At 35.2% G+C, this 12,658-nt stretch overlaps 1 protein-coding gene across 8 annotated transcripts; it reads right to left on the bottom strand.

Moving 5' to 3' along the window:
• Positions 1-2,502: 2,502 nt before the first annotated feature.
• On the bottom strand, positions 2,503-12,216 carry LOC107219842 (endoplasmic reticulum metallopeptidase 1). 8 transcript variants are annotated; one of them, XM_046743425.1, is made up of 16 exons: positions 10,282-10,685; positions 9,791-9,961; positions 9,038-9,581; positions 8,025-8,152; positions 7,807-7,938; positions 7,608-7,728; positions 6,985-7,293; positions 6,196-6,425; positions 5,733-5,913; positions 5,367-5,551; positions 4,991-5,146; positions 4,715-4,920; positions 4,522-4,634; positions 4,251-4,426; positions 3,982-4,148; positions 2,503-3,470 (listed from the first exon to the last, which is right to left on the bottom strand). In XM_046743425.1, the coding sequence occupies exons 2-15, from the start codon at positions 9,791-9,793 to the stop codon at positions 3,984-3,986; spliced, it is 2,649 nt and encodes an 882-aa protein (XP_046599381.1). In that variant the 5' UTR covers positions 9,794-9,961; positions 10,282-10,685; the 3' UTR covers positions 2,503-3,470; positions 3,982-3,983. The 8 variants fall into 8 exon arrangements, with proteins under 8 accessions (XP_046599381.1, XP_046599372.1, XP_046599377.1 ...); XM_046743416.1 differs by lacking the exon at positions 10,282-10,685 and adding an exon at positions 12,195-12,216 and having other exon boundaries at positions 2,503-4,148; XM_046743421.1 differs by lacking the exon at positions 10,282-10,685 and adding an exon at positions 12,191-12,210 and having other exon boundaries at positions 2,503-4,148.
• Between the last annotated feature and the right edge of the window lie 442 nt (positions 12,217-12,658).

Raw genomic sequence — 12,658 nt, 5'->3', positions numbered from 1 at the left:
ATATTACTAGACTGATGTGTAATAGTATACGTACACTGATTGATTAGAATAATAAAAGGAATCGAACGTCGAGACCAGGCGCCACAAAATAAATGCGCAGCACGCATCACGGCGTTACAAACACAGGAACTCTGATAGTATTAATAACAATAAGCATTAAATCTCAATAAATCATCGGCGAAATTACGGATCGAGGTTGAACACTTTTGGAAAAACTATCATTATCGTTAATCGATCGATCCACTTTTTGTGGTAGCAAATCCCTGCTTTGTGCTACATACATTGCTACATATAACATAGGCATGTAGAGGTTCTTTTGCACTGCAAATAAGCGTGCCTCTATAAATTAAAAAGAAAAAAAAATCGTTGTCTGTACTTGATCTCGACGTAAGTATGTGAATCTGAACTAAAGTAGAGTATAAAACGATAAATAATATATCACACGTATGGTGGATCATGAACCATTGAGTGAGATGGAACGAAAATTAAATATGTATAAAAAAAAGTAACGCAACGTAAATTAAAACCCTGTTTCATAAACAATACCAATGATTATTACTAAGAATAAATTTGTAAATGATTTGAATTGACGGATTGTTTTTATATCTAACAAGATATGATAAACCCCGTAACATACTATATAGTAGCTACCGCAGCTACATAGGTAAGGAGGGAAATGGCGTACCTATTATGTCTACGGGTAAGAGAATAAGAGACAAAAATGCAAATAAGAAGCGAAAGCATTTAAACGGAGAGATGTGAATATATATTATATTCTATACCCATGAAAAAATTTAATGGACGTAACCCGAACAAAATTCTTTTCTGGACTGCAGAAATTGCAGTAACAAGAAGGATTTTTTTTTAAACAATTAACAACAATCTTCGAAAGCCTACTACCAGAATTGTATTATAAGTATAACAACAAATCGATTAGAATTACTATAGAAAATTATTATAATTACTTTATTTTCATCGATTATTTTCCTCTTTTAGAAAGATTATTTTTATTAATTGTATTACTTAAAGGCGTTAAGCGGCGAGTTTTGCATGGATGATAAAATATTCTTTAGTCGTACTTTTGACTATACAATATATTATGCTTTATATCAAGGTACTATAATATAAATAACTGTCATATAATGATAATCAGTTGATATTTATACGCAATTCGAGAAGTCACGTCCTTGTTGTGAAATTCATGCTGGTAACTGGTCTAACAATAAGTACTGCAGTACGCAAATTACGTGTATCTACGACTAAAAGGCATCCAACGTATAAATATTATTCGTCTAATTCAAACTATCATTATTATTATTATTATTGTTATTGTTATTGTTATTATCGTCATCATTGTTATTGTATAATTATTGTTTCTAAAATTTTTTAAATCTATCAACAGTATTATCGTTGCTACGAAAATTTTTTTGAAAAGTCGAACCAGTTCGAGATATAATTTAAGATTTCAAATCTCAGTCAATTCAGTAACCGTTTATATATTGTGAATATTTCTATTTATAATTTTATTGAATATGACTTAGGAAATTAATTCAATAACAATAAACGCTTTAAATACGTTTGATGAATTCGATAGATTCCATCATTGTTTCGTCCAATAAGCCTTTTGAGAGCGTGATAGATGATTGTTAGGATTTCATTTTTTGCAAATTTCTCGTTTGAAAGATATATCTATTACATGTTATATATAATTTAGAGTGTATCAAAAAACAGACTATTTTTTTTTTTGGAGAACATTGAAAAATCTTCCGAGTGTCCCTGAAAAATGACCTCGGTAAAATATGAGCTCTTAATATTGATATTTAGAGGTGGCGATTCTCAATTTTCTATTTCCCATTTAAATAACATGGGAAAAATTTTTTTAAAAATTTAGAATTTTATTGCTCGAAAACGAATCAGTGTGAAGATATAAACAAAACATATTCTTGTAGGAAATTTTACGCTCTACAAAAAAGATCTGAATAAAGATTTGCGTAAGGTAAGTCGTTTCGGAGTTATCAGGCCTCAAACATCCAACCGTTTGAAATAATGATGTTATTAATTTATAAATGCTACAAAACTGACTCATATCGTTGATTAATGAAATTTACTAATTAACATTTCATTGGAAGTCTATAGTTTTAATTTTAAAATCAATAATATTGTGTATTTAAGTGATATGAGTCAGTTTTGTAGCATTTGTAAATTAATAACATCATTATTTCAAACGGTTCGATGTTTGAGGCCTGATAACTCCGAAACGACTTACCTTATGCAAATCTTTATTCAGATCTTTTTTGTAGAGCGTCAAATTTCTTACAAGAATATGTTTTGTTCATATCTTCACATTGATTCGTTTTCGAGAAATAAAATTCTAAATTTTTAAAAAATTTTTTCCCATGTCATTTAAATGGGAAATAGAAAATTGAGAATCGCCACCTCTAAATATCAATATTAAGAGCTCATATTTTACCGAGGTCATTTTTGAGGGACACTCGGAAGACTTTTCAATGTTCTTCGAAAAAAAAAAAAAAAAAAATAGTCGGTTTTTTTGAAACACTCTAATATATATGGCATGGATTTTTTCGAAAATTTTTGTCGAGACCGTTTTCTTACTATCACTTTTATGAATGAACATTATATGTCAGAGCAGCATCGAATGCACTGGCATCATCAGTACATATTAGTTAATCATTATTTTACTTAATCGTATAAAATTGGCATTATATAAATTGTCAAATGACAATTTTAGATATTATATTCATGATATTTTGGCTTTCGTTGATATGCTCTAGGCTTTCGAGTTTCAGAATAACGTTATCTTGTTATCTTTTTAAGAGAAATTGCTCAGTTTACATACGTGCCAAAGTGTACGCGGCTGCACCTGGCAACAAGTTTTATGTGTTATTTTATCATTTTTGTATATTTAGCCTATAATTTATCTAATGGCACTTTATCGTTAACCTTATTTTACGTTACTTATCATCTAAAACAGAAAAAATAATCAAAGAAATTCGAAACAAGGGAGTAACCATGAAAGAAACCCACAACATGTGTCGCAAGTGATTTGAATCGTTTCTCGAACAAATTCTGTTAGTTATTATTAGTCATATATTGTTTTTTTGGTCTAACCATTGCAAGCCTATGATTGCTGAAATTGCTTTGTATAGACCTTTTAATAATTATACTAACAACGGTGAATCTTCTCCACCTTTAAAAAATCATCCGTTACCAACTACTTAACATATGTCTACCCTATGTGTATGTGTATATATATATATATATATATATATAATATTTGTACATTATGTATTTCTCGTCCGTTCTCTTCTTCGTCATTAAAGCCTGTATATAGTACCATATTGGAAATCAGGTAGCCTGGTAGGCTGCTACTACGACTTTTGCTTATTATGAAGCAGATTTCTCACGTATCTTTCGCGATTAGGAGAGCGCGAGATTTTCGTGTGCTTAAGCTGAAACATCACGTGATAATAGCTAATACAAGGTGCCGATTACTGGCTGCGGATAAGACAAAAAAACGTCATGAATAAATATATTCGTAGGTGTATGAATTTGTGCTATGCTTAATTATAAGCATACTATAATCTAAACCTAAAAAGTTTACTTAGGTACAATACTTATATATCCAATACCTGTATATTGCATATGAATTAAAAATGATTGTATTTGAAAAAGAAAAAAAAACTAAGTACCAGAGTGAGAATTCGTCTACCTAATTTATTTGCAATAGGAATTTTGTATGCATACTGCTATAATTCGAATACGTCTTAGTCCTGTTGTAAGGCGTTTTCGGTTCCTATAGTAGCAGTAGTCTGCCAATTTCTTTAACATGTAATTTACTGCAGTAATACATGGGTTGTATAGAAAAAAAAAGGGTCTTTTGATTGCGTTATAAAATAGTTTTATACAGAATTAGAATCGAGCCCATGTCATCACAACATAGTAATCATAATCCCAGCTCACCGCTAATATATCCAAGAGGTGTAAGTAGCAGTCCAAGGAATAACTGCGGTCCAAGACGGAAATTGAGATAGGAAAGTCTTGAACCTTAAAGATTTTTGATTTTCACCGTGCAGAAAGTGGCCTGCTAATGCAATGCTCAATGAAGGCCCTTTATGACCATGCGGTATCTGGAGAGAAAGTCATACGCGAGTTTTTAGACATTATTACAACACCTATTCAACAAGGAATGTCATTTAATTTATGCAATTGACACAAGTCGATCAACTCACTTCTAAATCGACGCTGAAACTGTAAGGGTCGCAGTCAGCTGCGCAAGCATAATAAATAAAGTAAGTATGTCTATTATTCCAAAGAGGTCCTTCCAGAGGCGGATCGTCCAACACGCTCCATTTTATCAGACGCACACCTTCGTACGGTGATAAGATGATGCCAATATGATCAGGACCTGAAATTTGAAAACCAAGATTAATAACGACCATTTCCTGGCTACTATTTTGACTGATACTTGAGCAAAGCATCAATTACAAAATCAGAAATTACCTGTAACATTGAATCTGAAACTAATGATGTTTCCTTTGGTTATCTTCGAAATTCTTTCCAACCTGGTGGGTATTTTTATCAACGGCTCAGGACCTGGAATCCAGCTCGTTTTCCTAGTGTATAAATTGAAGGAATCTGTCAGGAAATCGTTGAGACCTAATTCGTTTCAGCTTATACCAAAGCTCACTTTTACCATAAAAACGTTGTGACAGGCATCAGGTACGGTAATCCACAGTATAACTCTTCTTCGCAATCTCTTAGTGTCGAACCTGCAGTGCCTACTTCTGGTACAATGGTTTCCACGTTGTGTGGGCTGTTCATATCCAAATCTACCAACCAATATCCAGTACCAGAATGCCGAACCGTACCGTTTTCGTTGAAGTATTGTCTGTGCGTGTGCTGTGGTAATAAATATTTCATAATTTCCAGTTCAACCGAGTATTTCAATCGATACCAACGGCATACTTACTGCAATCATGAATCGGGCCGGTGCTGGAGCAAGCGGATCACCGCTGTACGGAAAGCCTAACGGTGTCAAAATCAGTATACTAACCGCTATTAAGAATATCCCAATCATAATGCTGATTAATCTGCCCGCATTTTTCACCACGATTACTATGGGTAGCTGAAAATATGATATGGTTCTGCTAAAACGTTTGCTTTCCAGTACAAAGTGCAAGATTAAACACTACAAGGAGCGTGAGAGCAGATGATTTAATACAGATATGAACACAAAGTATATACGTGCAGAAATACAGTTTATATGATTTCTATTTGCCGTTTTCGACTAAACCGTATAATCAAGTGTGCAATTTTTATGGGGCATGAATAATTTTTGAACGTACAGTGAAACTCAGAAGGAGACAAAATATAAACGATATCATATTCGCAATAACGATTTCGGCGTTAATACCAGCACCAGATCGACCCATTATTGGAATAAAAAGGTAGAGCGCGCCTAGTGTCAAGTAAAACGACTGTATGTAAGGCAAACTAATCACACCCATGTGGTACAGCAACCATTTCCCATCTACAATAAGAAAAAAGTACGGTGAATTAGTTTGAGTTTCGGCGTGAAGTCAAATACTTATAGGATTCTAGGTGCTCTTATTGCATTCACATTTTGTTACTAATGGCATAAAATACCTTCTATTTCGACTAGGTAAATTCTACGCGACAAGAAGCTTTCAATTTCAATATTAACTGCTCACCTCTCCATCTCTTGAAAAATTTCTCTCTTATTATATTTCCTATAGAAGGAAATATCACCCAATGTAAGGGTATAAATCCAGATCTGAGTCGTAGTATAACACAGGTAGACAAAACTGTAATCCATAGTAAGTTATACGCATCGAAATACAAGTAATAAAGCGTCCATTGAGTGATATTTTCCTGAAAATACCAATTACGAATCATGACTTCTCCGTCACTGATTTAATCTTCATTTAATGACTAAACAAATACAGTTAATTGATAATCTAGATACTGCACAGCTTTGCTTTTGATTTAATCTTCATTTAATGACTAAACAAATACAGTTAATTGATAATCTAGATACTGCACAGCTCTGCATGCAGATCGGTTTGAATTTGCTGAATCATTGAAAGGGCCTGATAAAAATCTAAATGGGTGTTTTCAATGGCATTATTAATTAGTCCCGTTTGTGAGACGTACCTTTTTTTGATGATTAGAAACAGCTAAAAAAAATGCCATGGATGAGAATATGGTCGGACAAATGTACAGAAAAAATAACCATGCTGGTCTGGCATACCAGCTCATAACTTTTCCAAGATGAGTCAGAAAGACCGCCACGATTGTTACAGAGATCATTGAGAATATATAGGAACCAATCACAGCTGACACAGACAGTGCCAATTGTTTAATGTAGACCGAATGCCTCAGATCTGGAATAGAGACAGTTTCGTACAAAATTGAGTAAATTACCGAGGTGGCCATAAAAATTTTCAATTAAACATTTTTGACTCTTCCACGTTTTCTAGTACCAAGAATAAACTGTCTTCCTGACCATTTTACAGCAAGTGGATTGCATTTACGAAATTGAAGAAATTTGGCTAAGATCTCAAATTTTCAAATCAATAGGCAATCTTTAGATTTCAATTGTTTTTATGTTCTAATACAATAGTGTGAGAATAATCAAAAGTAGCGAGATTAAGGAAATACAGTGAATTGAAAATCATTTGAGATCAATTTTTCAGGCTTATCATTAATTACCCCCTTATTTATGAGGTTTATTTGTCCGTAAAAGAAATTTCCCGACTTGAGTAAAAATGCCCTGATATTTCCCTGACTTTTCCATGTTTTCCACGTTTCCAGAATTTATGACCACCCTGTAATTGTTGAGTATACGGAACTATTAAAACTCCATCAAAATTTCACATCAAGTGATTGGGTAGAACATTTAATGTGGTAATTTCATTAATTGTTTTTTAATTTTTTTCTCACCTAATTTACGAGCAGTTTCCATGTTGAGGAAAATGGAGTAAAGACCCGTCAAAATACCAGCGATATTAATAGTACTTGCTAGATACTCTGGCCATCTAACTACAAATGCACCCAAGAAATCGAAGAACACTAGACTTCCTTTTTGATGATTCATTACTATGTCAGAAAGATAGTGACCAGCCGTTATTCCACGTACTAATGCCAAGATGTTGTCTCCGGTTCTTTGCAGGGAACCTAGTGGCACTTGATCTACGTTATCAAACCTTGTATGATAGACATACCCATTTGTTGACCATGCAAAATCAAGACCTGTTAAAGGGAAACATCAGAGTTACATGTAGAGCTGAAATACTGATATGAATCAAATACATCGGCTTGATCAATAGACTTTTATATTACCCAGTTCCGTAAATTTTTTCAGAAGATGAAACATAGCGAATGTTCAAAAAAAATTTTATTCGTATTTTCAGCAAATTAACTCTTGGCAATAAGTACTTTTTCATTTTCAGAAAGCGGGGAAAAAATTTATATTTATGAAAGTTTCAGAACTACTTGGTTTGAGATAGACAAGTTTCTGGCAAAGAAATGTTACAAGAGATATTTTGCAGTATTTGATTTCATACCAGAAACTTTTCCAAAGTCTCGAAATATCCGGAAATCCGTATCTCCAGGGATGACTCCGCTCTGAAATATTTCTTGTGCTAATGATGAAGCGTATGGGTATGGGACAGACTCAGAGTAAACCTGCAAAACATACCAACTGTATAAAAAAGATGCATGAGAATCGGTTTTCGGTTGTTCAATTATATGTTCAATTCTTACTTCCAAAATCCAAGGATTGTCAGGACCAGCTTGAAACAATAATTCACGTCCGCCTGCTCCACAGGCTTCTAAATTTATGAAAGACTTTACTTCACTCGCCCATTTGTGCTGCGTTATAAAACCATGCGATGCCTGAAATTATAATATGAGTTGAAAATATTTATGTGACCAATGTGTATCCTGTATGTGCCGAAATGGAATGAAGGCTTTGAACAAACCTGCATCAAATTTTCTTCAGCTCCGTTAAATAGAAATATAATATTGTGCTTCAATATCTTTGGACTTTGAGCTATTATTCTCAGCATCTCCAACATTACGGCACATCCAGCGCCGTCATCTGAACCACCTATACAGTTTATACAGCTATGAATTAATTGTTGAAAAAATTATCAAAATTGTGATATAAACTTTTTATATCTTGGGTCAAATTGTAATTTTTCAGTGCAATTTATTCAATTTATGCATGGCTAGTAATAGCTGAGTAGAAAGAATAATTTGATATTTCTGATGAACCAAATTTCTTGTAAAACCAAAGTTCAAATTTGAGAGGTCAAATTGATCAAGTGCTCATTTAAAAGTAGAGTAATTCGGCTAAACGCCTTTAACCGAGGTCGGCTGCAGAGAAGGAAATATTAATGATCATAAAATCAGGCCTTGAACAATGATTGAAGTTATTTTTTATTACCATTCAACTCTCGACGCAAGAATGAGATTTTTACGACACGAACACACCACCTACTAATAAATATTGAATATCTTACATGAAGCCTTCCACATATTTTTCCATTGAGAAAAAGGGACAAGTAAAACCAAAGTTTAAAAAGTAACTACATAGATGGTTAAAAAAAATTTTCAATTCACAGATTCAAATTTAAATTCAGATTTAAATTAAAACACTGATTCAAAATGACCATAGAAAATGATATTTTCTTGACTTTCCTAAAGTTTCCGCATGTCCAAGTCTTATGGCTACTCTGATTATTCACCATTGTTATATTCGGCGATAAAAAGAAATATGGTTCGCGTTCTCATAACTTTCTGATATATAGAAGATTTATCAAGTAAGCATGTCCAAAAAGCAATTTTTAGTGATCCTTAGCAAGAAAACAAATTCAAATAATTGTACAATTGAAGAAATACTCCTTTATTCCACGCAAACTCACACATAATGTTCTCAATAGTTTTTTAAAATTTGAAATTCATCAAATATCTCATATGAATAAAAACTCACCAGGGCTCTCGGGAAACGTATCAAAATGACAGTTAACCAACAAGCTGTGTTTCGAGTTGATTCTCGACCCAACTTTAACAATAACATTTTGAACATTTCTGTAAACATTGGTCATCCCATCCAGGAAAGTTAATGGAAATGCACCGCTGTGTTTAGTGATGTCAATTTGAATTTCATGACTGTTATGAGCATCTTTGACAATGTTTTGAATTTCAGTCTTCAAAAAATTAACAGCCATGACCTCATTCTCATAGCTACCAGTTATCCGAGGGCCAATTTTAGTCAATTTGACTAAATTGTTTCTCGCTCTCTCGGCGACAAACTTTTCAGGATAAAGGCCCTCGGTGTCGGTCAACAACGGCTCTGGCAATTTCTTTTCCAAAACAATCACTGTCAAGGACACTGCCAAAAGGCATAACAGCAGGTACAACAAATGGTGTATTTCATTCAGCGTCTCAAACGTCCTCGATTGCCTTTTCTTCGAGTAAAATACTTCATCTGATATTTCCTTTGACGAGTGAACGCGAAGTCTGACTCCATCGTTCTGAAAATGAATTGTTACTCCAGGCATTCTTTGACAACGAAAGAAAATTTATTAAAAATTAGCGAATCAGTAGAAACTTAAATAATTTGACTTTAATATTTTTAAACTTCTCTGCATGCATTTATGCATTTTCGTATAGCCAGAGATTATGAATGACTCGCGATTATTTTTTGCTGACGTTAAACGACTTATGAATAAACATCACTTACCATGGTCACTGAATATGAGAAGCAATAATGTAAGAGCTCAACAGCGTCGTGAAATATTGCTGACAAAGATTATCGGACGTTGCGTTTTTGGTGTGCAGTGTCTAGAATTTCGACAAATTTCTAATGAACTGTCAAACTCTTCTTAATCATAACGTTCCATCTACAGAGCACCTAGACGTCAAATAAGAAATCGTCTATATGAAAAAGAAAAATCAAATCCACAGCTTATCAGGCTATCTCGTATATGTATTTATATCGTATAAAAGATAAGTTAATCGCTCGATTTGTAATACCGCATGTGCAATAAGAGAACGTGAGAGACCCGCGTGCAAAATGCGCGGGGGGTATAATAACGCTATTCGAGGAAACAAGTTTTTTGTTAAGAACGACTCGATCGATCATCATAAATATTTCAATTTTCCATTCACAATCACGATTCGTGTTGATTACGTACGTATGTGCATTACAATTATACAGTACGTTATACCAACCAGGAAAACCGCTTGTTAACAATTTCGATTGTAAGTGAGATTATTTGGCGAGAGACGAGCGACGAACCAGCGACGTGTTACAGATTATCACAGTGTGCGTACAGTAGTTTGTAGAAAAATTGATCTACCGATAAACTATTAATAGGTATGTAACCTTCTTTTCTTTATTACATTTATAGACACACGAACAAGCCGCTCGCTCGATTAACACCGAACTGCAGGTCTGTGCAACCTGCTCGATAAATGACATAACATTATCAACGACTCGGCGCGAAGGCAGCGGCGCGGCGACTGCGGTGCTCATGCAGTCATTCGATGCAGGATTCCCCTGCAGTACGAATAGTGCGTGGACTGCGCAGACGAAATGTAACTACCTAAGTACCAAGCACGGACTTATGGACGGAGCCATTTCCTGCGGGAATGCGGCGCACGGTCTTATACATATACAGGTCTGGAAACTCGGTCAAAATTTCAATGGTGGGGGTGTTCTCTTATTGAAGCACCGGCCGTTTCGCCTAGTGACTACGAGTGTCGCTGCTATCGAGGGATTCAGGCTATGTGAGCGAGCCGGAAACAGGTTTCAAAACACACTGTTTCCATCTCTTTCGCATAGTCTGAATCCCTCTACCGTAGCGACACTCGTGGTCACTAGGCGAAACGGCCGGTGCTTCAATAAGAGGACATACCCCCACCAACAGTTTCCAGACCTGCATGTAAGACCCTGATGCGGCGAAAGACGGAAGGGGAATCAGAGCCGTCAGTCATCTTGATGAGCTAAATAGATATACGTATACTACGGACCACGGGGGCGCACGGATATGTACGCACGTGCAGTTGTTCGTTACTATTGTATAGGTTAGTTCGGAAGGTAGCCGATCACGGACTGAGAATTCGGAATAATACAACATGCCTTATTGTGTAGCGCCTAACTGCAAAAACAGATCTTTCTCAAAATCACAAAAACAATGCGAGGTCGAAGTAGGGAATAAGGCTACATTTCACCTGTAAGTATAAGTAACGATTATGGAACTGTAAATAATGTGCATGCTGTGATGCCAAGTAATGTATTTGTATCTATATTCATTCAAGTTTTCCGAAAAATATTGAGAGGCGTAGGATATGGCTTGATACGATAGGGTTGACGAACACAAGTGTGATAAAGTATGCTCGTTTATGTTCATGTCATTTTTCAGCGGAATCATTCGATAGAACATTTGCCTTCAAAGTTAGGCTGAAAGATGATGCTATTCCAAATGTGAGTTCAATTTATAGTTTTTGAACACAAATATATTTCAGCATGTGAATGTAAATCATTTATTTATGTAGGTTCACGAATTATTCAACGCGATGTTTTCCGTTCATTCTGTCGTTGTATTATCTTTTTTTTTTTTTTTTGGTTTTTTCTTTGTACACATCTATACTCAGTATTATTCTGGTTCTATGTCAAGTGCTACGCACCTCTATAGAATGTACGCCGGAATTAAAATTGGATTGAAAAAATGTGCTTACCCGCACAGTTTCTTATACAAAAAGAATTGAAGCTGTGTTCGTACATACCTATACAGTTCGAGGAAATAGTTTATCGCACCGATCTGTCCAAAAAACTAATACTACCTAAAGTGAATCGTTTAAACGTGGCGTCCGAAAACTTAGCTCATCAATATGGCCGACGTGCTACCACATGTACTCTCCCCAAGGCGCAAACCCCTCGCCGCAAGCCTAGCTTACGCTCCATAAGTCCATGGTACCAAGCCGGCTGGGCTACATCCATTCACGAGTTGAAGTTACGTGTAGACGATAAAAAAAAATTTATCGCTCCACTTCGCGCTATGTTCGAAACAATTCGGCTGTTAAAGCAATCTTCTACGTTAAAATTCTCCGATCCAATCTTGCGCGCAGTTGTACATACCTACCAAGAGAATATCTTGAAAGTTAACACTCGGTCACCGCCGACTCGGCACCACTCACGTTCTTCGTCTGTTTTTCGCAGGCTGGCCATCCGATATTTAATTTCGAACTGCGAAAGGTCGAAAATCGAAAAAAGTCCTTAAAGCTTATCACATTAGGTGTGATCACCCATAAAAATTCAAATTATTATTCATGGACGATTTGACAGGAAATGCCCCATACATTCAATGAAAACATAATCGTCGTCGTCGTCGATGCAATCATTTTTCGGCCTTTCGCAGTTTAGAATTAAATATGGGATGGCCAGCCTGCGAAAAACAGACGAAGAACGTGAGCGGTGCCGAGTCGGCAGTGACCGAGTGTTAACTTTCAAGTATATTCTCTTGGCATAGGTACATACACAGATTAAATTGTATGAATAAGAATCGTACAGTAACATCATTTGAAGGGAGAAGCGCGCAGAGGTTGA

This window comes from Neodiprion lecontei, chromosome 1, assembly GCF_021901455.1.
Source record: "Neodiprion lecontei isolate iyNeoLeco1 chromosome 1, iyNeoLeco1.1, whole genome shotgun sequence".
In the NCBI taxonomy this organism is placed as follows: Eukaryota; Metazoa; Arthropoda; class Insecta; order Hymenoptera; family Diprionidae; genus Neodiprion; species Neodiprion lecontei.
The sequence above is the reverse complement of the archived record's forward strand: the minus strand, read 5'-3'. Positions and strand labels throughout refer to the sequence as shown.

What these genes read in the sequence shown, in the direction of transcription:
- LOC107219842 (XM_046743416.1), bottom strand. An exon ending in TACGTTTCCCGAGAGCCCTG is followed by an intron (nt 8,153 to 9,037) that starts GTGAGTTTTTAT and finishes TAAACTGTATAG; the next exon opens with GTGGTTCAGATGACGGCGCT. An exon ending in ACAATCCTTGGATTTTGGAA is followed by an intron (nt 7,729 to 7,806) that starts GTAAGAATTGAA and finishes TATGTTTTGCAG; the next exon opens with GTTTACTCTGAGTCTGTCCC.